Raw genomic sequence first — 16,162 nt, 5'->3', positions numbered from 1 at the left:
ATGTCTGGGTTACAATGCTTAAGGGAAAATAAAACCAAATTTAAAATAATTAAAAGGGATATATAAAGCAAGAGTGACAAAAACTTAGTACTCCAAAATCTGGGTGGTGGGTATGTAGGATATAGTTCTTTTTGTTCAGTTTTTGTGTATGTTTGAAAAATTAATTGCTTTAGGTAAACAAGAAGAGAATATAACCCACAATGTCAAAACAGAAAGTATAACGGAAGCTCTCAAAGTTATGTTCACTTTTCTGATTAGACCAAAGTCCAAATCTCCCTGCTTTTTTTCTACCTTGGCTGACTTCACTTTTTATTAAAATTTACATATTCCAAGACCATCATCACAAGTGGATTCCACTAACCACTTCTATATCATATTTCAATCAACACATATTTGTTGAAAACTAACCACGAATATGTACCGCTGAGAAGGCCCCTAAACCACACCTCCGCTCAGTTCCATTCTCTCCAGAGGAGTCGCTGCCCACAACGGTTCTTTTTGCCACCAGGGGGCGCGCCCTCACCGAGTTTGATCCGCGCTGCTTCGGGAAAGATAAGATCAGCCCCACAGTCTGAGCAGGAACTGGTTACCAGCCTTTTGACGCGCCCATGACCAGTGTTTGTCTGTCGTTGTTTAGGCACGTCTCTGGTGACCTCATCCCACTAAACCTGAGTCGTTTTGAGGAAACAGCCTGTTTGAACAGAACAGGTAAGGTAAATTAGTAACAGGAAAATTACTAAGTCGTTCTAGAGAACGAGTTGGGACATCCTGCATCGCCTTGAGGCTTAGAGTTAGGGTGTGGACCCTTCTGCCTCATTTAATGGCTGGGAAAGGAGACAAGTCACCCCCTCCGGAGGACACAGCCCCTTCTTTGTCCTGCGTAGGCTGGGCGGGCAGAGCAGAGCAGATCCGGCCTATGTGGACAGGGGCTTCATTGGGGACAGATGAGGGGCCTCTCTGGCTCTGACCTTCAGAAGCCTCTGTGGTGGGATAGACTCCAAGGTGGTAAGAGAGTGCTCCAAACTGACATGTGCTCTGCAGACCCTGGAGCCCGCCCTCCAGCACATCCCTGGGCCCTCAGTTTCCTTCTAGCCATGTATTGAGTACCTGCTGGGTTCCAGGCCACATTCCTGCTCCATGAGCGCGGGCTTCAGAGGACATGAGGCTGGAGAGAGCGGATGGGAAACGGAGGACTCTCTCTCAACTGCAGATTTGATCCTACTACTCCCTGCTCAAGCAAACCTTCAGAGGGGGAACCTTCTGATGGCCTTTAGGGGAAGGAGCAGAATCCCTGTCCTAGCCACAAGGCCTGCACAATCAGCCCCTTCCTGGGTCCTCAGTCTCATCCTGACCACTGTCCTCCATGCTCCCTGCAATCCAGTCAGCATGGCCTCAGTTCCTGGACTGCCCTCTGCTCACCAAGATTCTGTTGGCTCTGCCTGAAACACTCTCCTCTTATTCTTGAATCCTGAGCTTTTCCTTCAAAACTTCTGCCACAAGCCATAATCCCATGCTTCCGACTCCCTGACTAGACTCTAAGCAACAAAGAAACAATTTCCATAAAACATTTTAGAAAATTGAAAATATTTCAAAACATCCATCATGACCTCAGGTATCTGAGGCTTTGTGAGAAGACCCCGAAGAAAACGGCACCAGGGTAAAGAAAGAATTTGAGAACAAGAAACCTTCCCAAAGCCCCTTCTCTTTCTGTGTGTAGAGCTGACCCTAGGCTGGGATTGAGGGAGATCCGAGCTTATGAAAGGCAGGAGCGATGGCTGGGAGGACCATATAGGAATAAATAAGAGCCAGCCTGCTCTGAGCCCTCAGTGCAGAGGACCCCTTTTGCTCCTCACACTCCATGCTGCTGCTTCCTCTGAGATAACTCCCAATTCCTCCCTGCCTCAGGCCTCCCTAGCAGAGCCATTGCCAGAGGGAGCCTCCAGATGAGAAAAGGAATCAATGTGAAAATTAAATTCTGGCTACCATTCATTTATACATTCATGTGTTCATTGAACACATATCAATGGGGTGTCATATGTGCCAGGCACTGGGATAGGTGTTGGAGATGCCATTGAAGAGCTTACAAAAAGCCATCTGGTGGGGAAGGCAGACAGCAAGAAAACCATTATGATACCACGGAAGTACTTTAGCAGCTGCATGTACAAAGAGGACCATGTGCTAACATAGAGAAACAAGAATCTGGACCTTGGACCTTTTGTGGATGGAGAGGAGGAAAGTGCAAGTTTAGGGAGGTGCTGTGGTTTGAATGTTTGCCCCTCCAAAATTCATATTGAACTTAATCCCCAATGTGGGATTAAGGTGGAGCCTTTAAGAGGTAGTTAATGGATTAATTCATTCATAGAAAATGAATTAATGGATTAATGGATTATCATGGGAGTAGACTGGTGGCTTTATAAGAAGAGGAAGAGAGACCTGAGCTAGCACACTCAGCCCCCTCGTGCCCTCTGCCACCTCGGGACTCTGCAGAGAGTCCTCACCAGCAACAAAGCCCTTACTAGAAGCTGACCAGATGTCAGCACCATGCTCTTGGACATCCCAGCCTCCAGACTGTAAGAAATACATTTTGTTTCTTTATAAATTACCTAGTTTTAGGTATTCTGTTACAAGCAACAACAACAAAAAAAATGGACTAAGACAAGAAGGTTTATAGAGGAAGTGGGCGTTTGAAGATTCAGGCCACCAGTCAATCAAGAAATGCTTACTGAGTGTCTGTGTGTCAGGCACTGTTCTAGGCACTGGGATGCATCAGTGAATAAAACAGCCCAAAATCTCTGCCCTTGTGGAGGTAGCATTCTAGTGGAGAGACACAGAGAATAAATAATAAATACAATAAATAAGCACATTCTAGAGTGGATTAGAATGCCGGGGGAAACAGAACAGTGTAAGGAGGTCAGGAGAGTTGGGACAGTGTTAGAATTTATGGTGAGGTGGTCAGGTAAGCGTCATTGACAAGGTGACATTTGAGCAAGGACTTACTGGAAGAGAATGAATAAGCAGAGCCTGGGTGTGGTTATCTCGGGGAAGTGTTCCAGACACAGGGAGCAGCCAGCCAGGGCAAAAATCCCTGAGGTGAGAGGGTGGCTGGCATGTTTGGGGAACAGCAAAGAGGCCAGTGCAGCTGGAGGAGAGGGTAGTAGAAGATGAGGTCAGGTTGCAGAGGACCTTGCAGGCAGTTATAAAGTCTTCAGCTCTTACTATGAGAGAAACGGGTCACCATTGGAGCAGTGGTGCACTGGTAAACTAGATCTCAAAAAAAAAAAAAAAAAAAAAAAAAAAAGCCCTACTGTGTAGCATTTGCCAATTTCTGTGGTGTAAATACTCCCACCATGGCCTGTTTCAAGGCCACAGCAGCTGCCACTACTTTGGAGGGTTTTGAGCAGAGGTATGATAAGGCCTGACTTTTGTTTCAAAAAGGTCATTCTGGCTACTCTGTTGAGAGCAGATGCTGGGGGGTGGAAGTGGAGGACTGGGACAGAAGCAGGAGTCATTTATGAAGCTCTTGCAGTGATCCAGGTGAGAGACAATGGTCTGAGAGTAGCTATAGTGGAGGCAGTGAGATGTGGGCAGATTCTGGGTGTATTCCAGAGGAGGTATATAGAAATCCACTGGATCTTTTGGCAGACTGGATGTGGGGTATGAGAGGAGAGCAGTTCAGGGTGGGTCCAGGTTTACTGGAAGTTTTGAGGGGAATAACAGAACAGGTATCCCGGGCACAGGGAACGGAATGTGAAAAGCCATGTATGTAAGCACACATTATATTTTGGAAAAAGCAACGAGGGGGTGTGGCTGGTGAACCAGTTATGTGAAACAGAGCTGCAGAAGAGGGTCCTGTCCAGGAGCACCACAGAGAGGAGCCAGGACTCAGGCCGTAATACGGGGATTTTGCAGAGTATGCTATTATGTTCATAATATTAAAAAATAACTGGAGAAACTGGAGGGAGTGAGACCAGTTAGGAAGCTGCAGCTTCAACCAGGAGACAGAGCAAGAGTCTTGTCTGGACAGTGGTGGTGAGGCTGGAGAGAAGAGAAGAGAAAAAGGGGAGCCCAAAGGTCTTGGTACCAGTCCCAGGGCCGACCTTGCAGGGAACACGGTGGACGCGCCATACAAGTTTGTTAAATAAATTGACAAATCAGCTCCTCGACGTAAGTCTTATCCTTACAGACCTCCTCCCAACCTCCCACTTATATCTTTTCTGGAGGACAAATAAATTTATTGTATAGAAATATGATTTAAATGCATGTTCCCCTGTGAGGGAGCTGGAAGAGTTCTCACTCAGTCTAGGGGGTGGTTGCGTGGGTGCACATGTGTAAAGATTCAAGCCATACAAGTCAGATTCATGTACCCTACTGGTCACCTGTTTTAACTCCTAGAAAGGCAGTATACAGTATTGCCTGGCCATGATTCATTCTACCATGTAAATGACAGAAGACAGAGCCCTTCCTTAGACCAAACACTCGTTTCCACGATGGATAAGAGACCGGGAGTAGTGGACTAGGGTTGAGGGAGGAAAGGGGGCATAGACAGCATGACAGACTATAAGCTCTACCCACTTGTTTGCTATTGAAAATTCTTGTTGCCGGGGTTACCGGCAACATCCAAATCTTCCAATTTAAGTAACACCTTAGTTACAGTGTGCAGGATGGGAGGGAAAAGAAGTATTGGAACTTGGTGGCTGGCATGACAACACAAGACACATGGAGCCCAAAGTTGTCTCTTACCAAAGCTGTGCAGGATAAACCCCAAACGCCATTTTTTATAGCACCATAAAACCCTTGTCATCAGCCCCCTGGTCCTATCCTGGAGAAGCTGACTTTTCCTGTCCTTCACATTGCTTCCTACTCCACAGAGTAGGAAGCAATGTGAATGCCTTCTCTTGTCTTCCAAGGCCAGGAGGAGAAATAATCTCTTCCACAAAGTCTTTCTGCACAACACTTGCAGTCATAGACCCATAGACTATTCTAGATGGATCAGGGAGTCCAAACCGCAGAATACCACAGAATATAGCTAACTCACTCAAATACAGTCTTGGGTGGTTTTTCATACTTACAAGTTTTGCTTCCTCAGCCTGAAAATGTGGGTTCAGGGGCTGACCTGGACAGGGCTGGACTCGCAGAGGCTTTCTGGGATCTTTATTGTACTCAGTTGACCCACGCTCCTAAAAGCAATAAGTAAATGTCCAACTTGTATGCTTAGACTCTGAAGAGAATGTGCATCCATCTCCACCAGAATTGGACTCTGTAAAGGACTAGAAGAGCATGTGTGAGTGTGTGTGTGTGTGCACAAGTGCATAGGTGTGTGTCTTTGTAGGTGTGTTTTGAAGGTATAAACTTATTAATAACTACTCTTACTTGTTAGATGCCTATTAAGTACCAAGAACTTAATATTCTAATAGAAGCCTCACAACAGCCCAGTGAGGAATGTAATTACGGAATCTCTGATTAATACATCAGTTACTTGCTGGTCATGAGAATGACATGTGACTCCCTGATTCACTTTATCTTTGGAGATATTTAATGATATTTATTGCTTTTATTTATTTACAAAATAAATTTTACAAATTTAATACACTTATAGCTTTTATGAGATTACAGTGTTTGTAACTCAGACTAAGCTATGCATGATGATCAAACTTAATAAGAAAAATACAAATGTATTTCTTTCTTTTTTTCAAAAGATGACCGGTAAGAGGATCTTAACCCTTGATTTGGTGTTGTCAGCACCATGCTCTCCCAAGTGAGCCACAGACCAGCCCAGAAAAATACAAATGCATTTCTGCATTTAAACACTTGTAATGAATGGTAATATTACTAGATAGTCAGCTCTAAGCCAAATGATTTTACAAAATAAAATGTTCATTTGAATTACTGCTAGATCATGAAGAATAAATCTTGAGCTAAAAGAAAAATTAAAAAAAAACTATAATGTCAGTTACAAATGTGTATTCTGTGTGCTTTGGTAATTTGTCCTAAACTTTCCCTTAAGAACACAAGTTACAAAATACCTTCGTTGCTATGTTGATACTTAGGGAAGTAAAGAGACTTGTCCAGGGGTCATGCAAGCTTGGTCTCTTGGCTCCCTTTGTCTATCTCTTGCCACACAAAGTCACACAAGAAATACAGCTGTCTCTGTCCTCATGTGAGTGCAAGCTGGGGCCAGGACACTGTGCAGTTCAGGTGGAAATCCCCAGGAAACAGCCGTCATAAACCGACTCTGAGCCAGGAGTGAATGACGAATCTTTCAAAACGAGATGCTATCCCACAGCTCGTGTTTGTGAGCGCGCGCATGCGCGCTTGCTTGCATGTGTGTGCGCGCTGGCAGGGAGCTGCTCACTGACCCTCACTTCCTTTCTGGCCTTAGCACATTGCACAACAAAGGGTTTTCTAAGAATGAAGATTCCAAAAAATAACTAGAAAAGAACCTCTGACAGTCATGGGGTTGGTCGTCAGGCTTTACTTCACTCACCACATCCTCAGAAACAGTGACACTTCTGCCTGGTATTTGGTTTCTGTTGTCCTGGCAACAGCCATCTCCAAACGGTCCCTGTCCCAGGACACCTCTGAAAGAAGTTGGGCAAAGGGCTGCGGCAGGAGTTTTGACTGTATTTCCCAGTGTGAAGTGGAAGCGATAGAGAACGATCTGGGGAGAAGGTGAAGATTGAAATGCCCTGCAGAGGTTGTGTATTGTTTATATTTGTTTGTTTTGTAGTCTGTACTCTTTAAGGTTCAACAGGATATAGGCATAGCCTCTGCTGTACCCACAGAGTAGACATTCAGGCAACATTTGTGGATTGGATAGAATGGAATAACAGGATTTAAAGGGGGGGTCATAACATTATTTTTTTCTCAGTTGTTTTACAGATGAAGAATCTTACACAGGGAGGTTAATTTGCATGCCCAAAGTCACAAAGCACTTTAACCACAGAGCCCAGCCCAGGGTTCAGGGCTCCAGCTGTCTTCCCAGGGCAGCCGGCTGAGGTTCCTGACGGGAGCACTCGCCTGTGGGTTTGCACAGGGTTCTCCGTCCCCGTGCCCCGCCTGGGCCAGGCTCCATAGGAGACACTGCTGCTTTGTGTTGCCCTCCTTGGCACAAGATGAAATCAGGTGGTCCCCATTCTTCCGTTCCACTCCGCCAAATCTATCTGAACACATTTCCTGTGCACAAAGCCAACTCGCCAATTATCTGCTCCAGTTAAGGAGAGTGAGATGTGGTTAATTCAGCCACTCCACTGGGTTGACCAAGCAAATGGGGAGGCTGGCAGTGCTGGCTGCAGGTCCTCTCAGGGGCCCCGTGCATGCTGTCTTCCCTGGCACTCTTTGCCTACCCCCAGATGGCCCATGCAGTTTCTTCACCTCCCCCAGCTTCCCTTTCTCAGTCCCTAGAGTTCCAGAGCTGTGTCTTGGCCCTGCCTCCGCCCCATATTGACAGAGAGTTTTGTCCCAATCTGTGTCCTCAGAATAACTAATGTGTACAGAGTTGTTAGTGGTAGGTTGTGGATTAATACTTAACTCCCTCAGAGAGAATTAGCTCTCAAATGACATTGCATATGGGGCATCTTCTTCATTTATGCCCAAAGCCAAACTTATCACAGATCAATGTAAAAATCATGCCTGTTTTGCTCTGAAGTACAGACCCCAAACACAGCTCTGCATTGTCAGTCTTTTCTGCCTGTTAGCACTAAAGCAAAGAAGGCAAACAAGGGGCTGAGTGTGTATTAGTCTGTATCAAGTAGGACAAGAGGCACTGTCAAAACCAATGCCCTGTTCCCCCCCAAATTTATAGAGCAAACATTAGGATCCTGAGATGAAATTTATAGCTAATTTAACCTACCTGCACATACCTTTAGAAAAATAGAATCAGCATAATACCTTGCCTAGGGAGATGCATAGGAGAAATAAAGGGGAGGTAATTTATAATAAAGTAATATGTACAGTATTTCAATATGGAAATGCCGGGGCCCAACTATACTAGGAGATATGATGAAGCAAAATTCTGTACTTATTCACACATTCATTATGAATGGGACAACTATAATTGTAGATTAATACAGGTATGTTATATCGGGTACAACTAATGTTGTCAGCGATGATGTAACTTTGTGAATGATGAACAAATCCTAGTAAAGTTCCAAAAAGCAAGGTTTCTTCATTTTACATGGCAATTGAATTTCTGGAAAATTAGGTATGTCTAACTCCATGCAAAAAATACATTGTGTTTATATGTAAAATATAGTTAGGTTCAAGGCATAGGTGATTATAAACATTTTGCTGTCATTTTAAATCCACGTGAACATCTGGGACAGGACATTCAAGGCTCCCATCTACTAAATACGAGTAGTATTTCCATTCATTGTGACAACAAACTAATGCAAGACCCCTCCCCCCCAGAAAAAATTTCCAAAATATCCTTCATACTATGCCCTTCACCCCACAGAAAGGTATTTTATCAGCAATTACTTTTGGCCACTACTAACAGAGTCCTCAAATAACAATAGCTGAAACAAGACAGGTATTTGTTTTTGTCACATATAAAATAAATCTGGAAGTAGGCAGTCTTGGACTGGTTCACCCAAACCTCCTATCTTTTCTGCTCTAACATCCCTAGCATTGATTTCCAACCTCAAGTTCACAGTCACAGAGTTGTTGCTGCAGCTCCAGCCATTGTGTCCATGATCTAGTAGGAAGAAAAAAAAAGGAGGAAGGCAAGAAGAGTGAAGCCACCCAGGAGATTAATAAGCCTCCTAAGGGAGGTTCCCTGGGAGTCCCACCCAGCAACTCTATATCTCGTTGGCTATCCCTGTCCTCAAAGCAGGCCTGGAAATGTACTTTTTTAGTTAGGTGCTGTATTAGTCAGGGTTGTCCGGAAAGGCAGAACCAATAGGATATGTATATAATTATATGAGAGGGATTTATTAGGGAATTGGCTCAATCAATTATGAAAGCTGAGGAGTCCAACAATAGACCATCTGCAAACTGGATGCTGGTAGCATAGCTCAGTCCAAGTCCAAAGGCCTCAGAACCAGGGAAGCTGATGGTGCAGTTGATAAAAGTCCTGGAACCCAAAAGCTGAGTCTTGAGTTCTGATGTCCATGGACAGGAGAGCAGAGTGTATCCCAGCTCCAGTGGACAGAGAGAGTGATTGGCCTTTTTTCTCCATTTTTGTTCTCTCTGGGGCCCTAGCAGATTGGATATTTAATGTTGTATTAAGGGCAGATCTTTTCCACCCAGTCCATTCAGGCCCACATGTTAATATCTTCTGGAAACACCCTCCTGGACACACCTAAAAAGATAGCTTTGCCAGGTTTCTCAATATTCCTTAATCTAATCGAGTTGGCGCCTAGAATTAACCATCACAGTTGCATTGCTATCTCTAATTATATTGGGTTCTGGGCTGGCTGGTTGGCTCAGTTGGTTAGAGTTCAGCCTTTAGTCTGTCACGGGTCTGGATCCCAGTACCAGCCACCAAAAAATAAATTAATTAATAATAATAATAATAATGGGTTCCACAGTGAAGAAGCAGGGGTGGAGGGATATCTGGTAGGCAGCTACCCATCTCTACCACATTGTTTCACCCACCAGCAATGTCCCCAAATGCAGATTCAACACACAGGTCCTAAGAGAGGTAGGCAATCTTTTGGGTCACTTGGCTCAGTGGCTCAAGTTTAAGTGGGCTTCAATTTTTTGGCTGCTATTTCATGCAAGAGAGCAGAAGCAAGCCTCATCACAATGATCTATTCCTATTAGATCAAATTTTAAACAAATCTGGGGACAGCAGACCCATCTCAGGGTAAGGGGCTCAAAACCCCCCAAAATTGCCTGAGTCTCTAGTATGAGAAATCAAGACGACAGTGGTCTAGCTTCTCACATTTGACATTAGTCTTTCAAATGTATATAAGCGTGTATGTTTTCCAGAATTTTTGCCAGCCCCTCTGGAGCTCTTCTAGGGGAGTTCTGTTCAGTTTCACAAACATCTATTGCAGCTACTGCGTTTCTTGTTCTCGTGCTGTGTGCCAGGAATGCAAGATGAAACCAACAAGGTCCCTTCCCTGGAGAGCTTACAGTCTGGGAATGGGGGCAGGGGAGGGAGGGGTGACAGAGAAAGGCCACTGCTCTCCGAAGTGATCAGTGCAGTGGGAAGGGATGTGCTGGTCATTTTCTGCCCATGAGTGCCAGCACAGTGTCATACCTAGAAGGTACTCAATGAATAGTTTTGTTTTGACTTGTGATTCTTCTCTGCAGTGCTCGGAGAGGAATCCGTCCTTTTCTGAGCTGAGTTTTCTTGGGCTGAGGAGTTACTCACAGCTGCTTCTAGTGCCAAATGCTCTGTTTTCCATTCCATTTCATTCAGTCAACTTCACTCTAGAAAAAGTTCTTGAAATATGTTTTTATTTTCAGCCTTGTAGAAATCCATTTCAGACTGAAGCCATGCCAAACTCTTGGAACTGGGAAATATCCAAAGATATGCAAAGATAATAAAAATAACCTCTGTACTAGGAAATTTCCATTTCTTCCTTAGTCTCAAAATCCCTCCAGAGGGCAATTTGGCAACAATTTTCAAAGTTTTAATAAAACATTCCTACTCTTTGACCCAGCAATTCCTCTTCCAAGAACTTATACCAAGAAAATAATTAAAGATATATATATATAAAAATGCAAAAATAAAACAATGTGGGACTCATATTCTAGCTTTATGCCATAATTGTACTTATTGACATGAAAATATATTTAGGACATATTGTTAATGGAAGAAAGGCAGGTTTTAAAACAGTAGTAGTGATGATGATGATGATAATAATAATAATAATAATATAATAATAATAATAAAATAATAATAATAATCAGTAATACAGAGCATTTATTATGTGCCAGACATCATGCTAGGTGTTTTCCGTGTACTGTCATTTGATTTATATAAGAACCCAGTATGATCCAATACTTGTTTAAAAATATTTCTTACATTTGTTACTATTTTATTGAACAAGATGAGCACAAGAGCAATAATAAAGCAACCATTTTCTTTCTCCCACATTTACTTCAAATCCACTCTCTGGATTTGCCCTTTTTCTGGCCTTGGGTGAAATCTCAAGCAGATCTCAAAGTTTTTTGGTCCTTTTCAATCCACTGGACCATCTTATTTCAATAATTAGAATGTCCAGCTCAACCTGAGCTTCTTTCCACTGAAAGGGATTCTCCGCCTCCAGGCCAACCTGCTTTGAGCTTGCAAGACTGAAGAAGAGGGGAGATTAGGGTTAGAGGTTGCCATCGTTCTTGTCACAGCTCCTTCTCTTCCCTTCAGTTTCTGACCCCTCTAGATTGGGTCCCCGGGGGTTGGGGACTGAGGCAAGGGCACAGTCTTCCCTGGCAGGCACAGGGCTGAGCCACGGTTGCTTCCTGTGGGGACAGCAGATGCACCTTTGCAGGCTCTTCCTCTGGCAGATGCTTTTGCGAGTTGTTCCCAAGACCCTCAGTCGAGGATGCTGTCTCTCCTCCTGCTGGAAGCTTCCAGTTCTCCCTCAGCCTGAGTTTCTCTGTAATAAAGTTCTGTGCTTTATTGCATGGAATGGCCTATTCCATTGTCCAGCCTTGAGATAATTTTTCAGTTAGGTGGACAATCTGCCTTTGATCCACCTTCAGACAGACAGTAATTCTATTATTTACTTGGGATAAATTTCTTAAAATTGAATATCTAGGTTAAATGTGAACACTCAAAAAATTGTATTGACAGCCCTCCGAAAAGGTTGTACCGCTGTGTATACCCACTAACACCGAGCCAACATCAAGTTACATCAGCCTTGTAAATATTTGCCAGATTACAGATGAAAAAAGAACTATTCTGGAGATTAATTTGTAGCACTTTTGTGATGTTTTGTTGATTTGGGTATCAGGGGTTTATGACCTTGTAAAATAGACTAAGACACTCTCTTTCCTTCCTCCCCCGATCCTTTGAAACAGTTGAAGTGAGAGAGAAAATATCTGCTCCTGGAAAGACTGGTAGAATTCACCCATTAAACCATTGGACTGGTGTTTTGGTTGGGAATGGGGTATGTAGGTGTTTGACAAATTTTTCCATTTATGTATGGTAATTGTGTATTTGGATTTTCAATTTTTCTATTAAATTACTCATTTTAGTGAAATGTTCGGATTTACCAGCATGCAACAATATATATTCCTGTTAGAAAATTGTTGTACCTGTCATTACACCCCTTTTCCACTTCTCCCATTGTGTATTTGTGGTTTCTCTCTTGGTTTTATAACCAGATTTCTGAGAAGTTTCTCTATTTCACAGTCTTTCAAACTAACGGCTCAAGGCTATGTATATTAAGCCTATTTTCATTTTTCTAATAAATTAGATTCTGCTATAATCCTTCCATTAATTCTTGATTTCTCCTCCATACTATTTTGTTCTTTCTACCTTTTTGTTTATTTCAACATCTCATGTTTATTAATAAAAGCATTTAACTTTACAAATTTTCCCCTAAATGCATCTTTTACTGTGTATTTTCATTTGTTAGTGTCTAAATTATCTATAATTTCACGTTTGATTTCCTCTTTGACTTAAGTTTGTATGAATATTTCTAAGTAATTCAATTTGTCAGGAGGAAATTTGCCTTTTCTTATTTCTTGTTATATTTCACTGTGGCCTGAGAATTTGACATAATTTTTACCTTTTCAAATTTTTATTTGACAAGAATATATATTTTTATTGGATACAAAGTACTACACGTTTATTAATTCAAGATTATTAAGTATACGTAGTTCAAGCTTTCTTTATCTTAGTTATTCTGTGTATTCTGTAAATTCAGAGGGAGATTTATTACAATTCCATTCTAATTGTGATTTTGTCAAATTCTCCACATATTTCTAATAACTTTTGCTTTACTTATTTTGCCCATAAATACTCACATCTATTATAACATCTTCTCTGTGGACTGTACTTTTGTCAAAATAAAATATTCCTCTTCATTCTAACTTTTTACCTCAGGTTCTATCTTGTCCGATATTAATTTTACCATCTCACCTTTTTGTTTTTTGGGGTTTGTTTTGTTTTGTTTTGTTTTGTGTGCTACTTTGCTCAGCCCTTTATTTGTAGTGTTTTTATTTTTGCTTAAGTGTGTCTTATTAACAACACCTAATTTTGCTCTTTAAAGAAATCATTTAAAGACTTTAATAGGGAGTTTAATACGTTCATATTCAATGTTGTCACTGTGTTTCCATTCCATTTTAAATTCCTGTGTGGAGATTTCCCCTTGTAAGGATTAAATAAAACACATAAAATGCCTGGCTTAGTAAACCTTTGGCTGTGTTATTTGTCTAATTTATCTTATGTTAGTCCTGTCTCCTCAACTAGATTATAGAAACCTTCAATGACAGAAAAAAATTTACTTTGCAAAGCAAAAATCACTATAGTATGAGATATATTTTCCAGAAGAAAAGTAGCCCTGATGAGCTAAGCACAGCCTGTTTATTTCTGAACTGGATCTGAGTTTTACTTTTTCAGCCTCACTATGGTCACGAAATATGTTAACATCAACACTGCAGACAGATTTAATGATACTAGATAAGGCATACAGCAAGGTCAATGGAAATGATCTTTGTTCTCCACATGATTACTGTACAATGAAAATTAGTCTCCACATTGGCCAGATTACAGGGAAGCCTGACTATTCTTTTAACTAGATGTATGAATTGGTTAGTTATTTGGGACTCAGTTTCCTCAATTGCAAAATGAGTGTAGTACTAGATAACTTGTAAAGTTTCTGACAGTTCTAATGTATTATAGTCATATAACTCTCCTGTTGGATCCTTCCAAGTGAATAACATTAATTAATTAATTAACCAATTAATTCATCCATGCAAAAAAATACATGCACTTACTCTGTGCCAGGCACTGGTAAAGAAAACATGCTACCCGCTGTCCTCAAGGAGCTCACTTAATGTATCTGCTAATAAACTTATGATCTGGCTAAAAACAGTAAAGATTTATCTTCTTAAGGTAATCATGTGTAACTATTTAGGAGCAGAAAATTAAGTCACACTATTAGCTTTCTCAAATTAACAGTAAATTAGCTTCATGAGAGAAAGTCTTAAAGACTTTTTCTTTCCTGGAAACAAACCAAAACAATCTGAACAAAGTGATTCTGGAAATCCAGTTTGGACACACCGCCACCAGTGCACACCTGGGTCTGTTCAGTCCTGTGAGAAATTCTATAGCAGAGGCAAGTTAAAGAGGACGGACAGTCTTTCAGAACTTTTAAGTAGCTGGGAAATAAGATGTACTTGCAGGGCCTCCCACCCAAAAGCTCACACAGCAGCTTTGCGCAAATTAGGAAAAAGGACCGCCCCCCCCCCCAGGCAGAAAAGTTACAAAGCAGTGCCTCATCAGGGAAACCGATGAGATAAAGTCACCTTTCTGCAGACTGCCCTAAGAAGGGTGTGACTTGGCGAGGGAGCACAGGCTGATCCCAGCTCCACCCGCTCTATAGTGTGACTTTGCGCAGGGCACAGACTACACATCTCTGCAGCAGCCTGGCAACTGGATAACAGTTCTAAACATAGTGAGGAGATACGCACGTGGCTTAAATGGTGACCCTTGTGAAACAGAGGCATTAAACATTTCTGACTTCACCAACCTTTTCAAACCGAGTAATGTTCTTAGTCTTGGAGGGAAGTTTCTTCGTATTGCCTTAAAAACAAGTTGCATTATTCACATCAGGCCTTTGTCCAGAGATGACTGCCACTTCAGCAACAAGAAGCCCAGACAGCAGGGAGGGTTAAATGTTTTAAAATTCTCTTCCACGGAAGCCTGGATCTTGTTGCCTAGTGACTGCGGCCCAGCTCGGGGCTGTCACTCACCTTGTCTCCAGGGTTATCCTCCATCTCGTGAGGAAGGTTATGATTGGACAAAGGTGACATCATAGCACAGAAAGAAATGGCATCTCTTTGTCAAGACAGCACCAATAAGATGACTCAAGAGTTGGTGGCAAAGTGTTTTGATTCCTTTATTTTGTCTTTTTAACATAGAGCTAACAGTTGAGGAAACATTTTTTCCATTTCTTGCAGAGCCAACATCGCAAGTGTTAGTAATGGATTTTTGCCCATAAAAATATTCCTTGACAGCATAGGGATGATCTTCACGTCCATTTAATCAATGCTAGTCCAGCCTTTCCCCACCAAACACTTGGTCAGCACTTGAGAAGCTGAATAGATTACAGGCAGAAAACGACTACTCTGCCGCTGATTACCACACCACTGGTCGCAGAGTGGAATTTCACACAAGGCAGGTTCTTCTTGGTGCTTATCTAAGAAGTACCTAAAGTGGTTCCAAAGCATCAATCTCCATTTCAGGGTACATACATGAGGCATCAAAAGAGTTTTTTTTAAAAATCGACTAAACTTGAGAGCCTATCTACTTTTAAAATCATGCATTTGGAGAAATCTCACACATTTTAGATAATAAAAAAAATAAGCTCTGATTACTTTGAAGTTGACATCCTACATGTTTGCACTTCTTTGAAAATCAAACCTGATAGTCTTTATTTTTTGACTTACACCATGTACTCTTGAATATTTCAGCCGCTGAAAACGTTAGCTATATGATTGTAGTGTCAGTTGCAGATTCATTATGCCAGGCTGCTATATTAATCATCTGTTAAATACTTTCTTTTCTTGGTAAATATTCAGTATACAGCATAGTCACAGCTGGTATAATTGGATAATTGCTTCCAATTAATTCTCTGTTTCAAAAGCTGCACTGCATAGAAAGCTAATAGTTGAGCTGTAACAAAGACAAACCCCATGGGAAACAGAAGAGCGAAAGAGAATTCCTTTCTGCAGTTCTACTGGAAAGCAATGAGAGAGAGAGAGAGAGTACTAGTAAATTATATATGACCTGCTTTTACCTCCACTGATAAAGAACATATAGTGTGTCAGCTGAAATGTGTAAGTACAGTACTGCCTCTTCCAAAAGCTGGCTGTGAGTAATTTCTCATCTGAATAATCAACATTGTTCTTAAGTGAATTAAAGCTGACCATACGTTTCCTGGGGAAAATTCATCTAAAAGAAGGAAAGGTAAATTCTTGTATTTACACAGAATCAAGTTAAAAGGAAACACTCATTCTCAAAATTATCACCAAATACTCTAAT

The 16,162-nt window shown here is 41.8% G+C and overlaps 1 protein-coding gene across 1 annotated transcript in view; it reads right to left on the bottom strand.

Annotated features, from left to right (window-relative positions):
• The window catches only part of PPP1R21 (protein phosphatase 1 regulatory subunit 21), an 88,564-nt gene extending 73,669 nt beyond the window's left edge, over window positions 1–14,895 (bottom strand). The window contains exons 1-5 of the mRNA XM_063077769.1: window positions 14,872–14,895; window positions 7,018–7,173; window positions 6,485–6,658; window positions 5,070–5,177; window positions 409–541 (exon numbers count right to left, since the gene is read on the bottom strand). Of these exons, the coding sequence (XP_062933839.1) occupies window positions 409–541; window positions 5,070–5,177; window positions 6,485–6,658; window positions 7,018–7,173; window positions 14,872–14,895 (595 nt within the window). The remainder of the gene's footprint in view (window positions 1–408; window positions 542–5,069; window positions 5,178–6,484; window positions 6,659–7,017; window positions 7,174–14,871) is intronic.
• Between the last annotated feature and the right edge of the window lie 1,267 nt (window positions 14,896–16,162).

Source organism: Cynocephalus volans, chromosome 14 (assembly GCF_027409185.1).
Source record: "Cynocephalus volans isolate mCynVol1 chromosome 14, mCynVol1.pri, whole genome shotgun sequence".
Lineage (NCBI taxonomy): Eukaryota > Metazoa > Chordata > Mammalia > Dermoptera > Cynocephalidae > Cynocephalus > Cynocephalus volans.
Note: the sequence above shows the minus strand (reverse complement) of the source record. Positions and strands in the feature narration are given on the sequence as shown.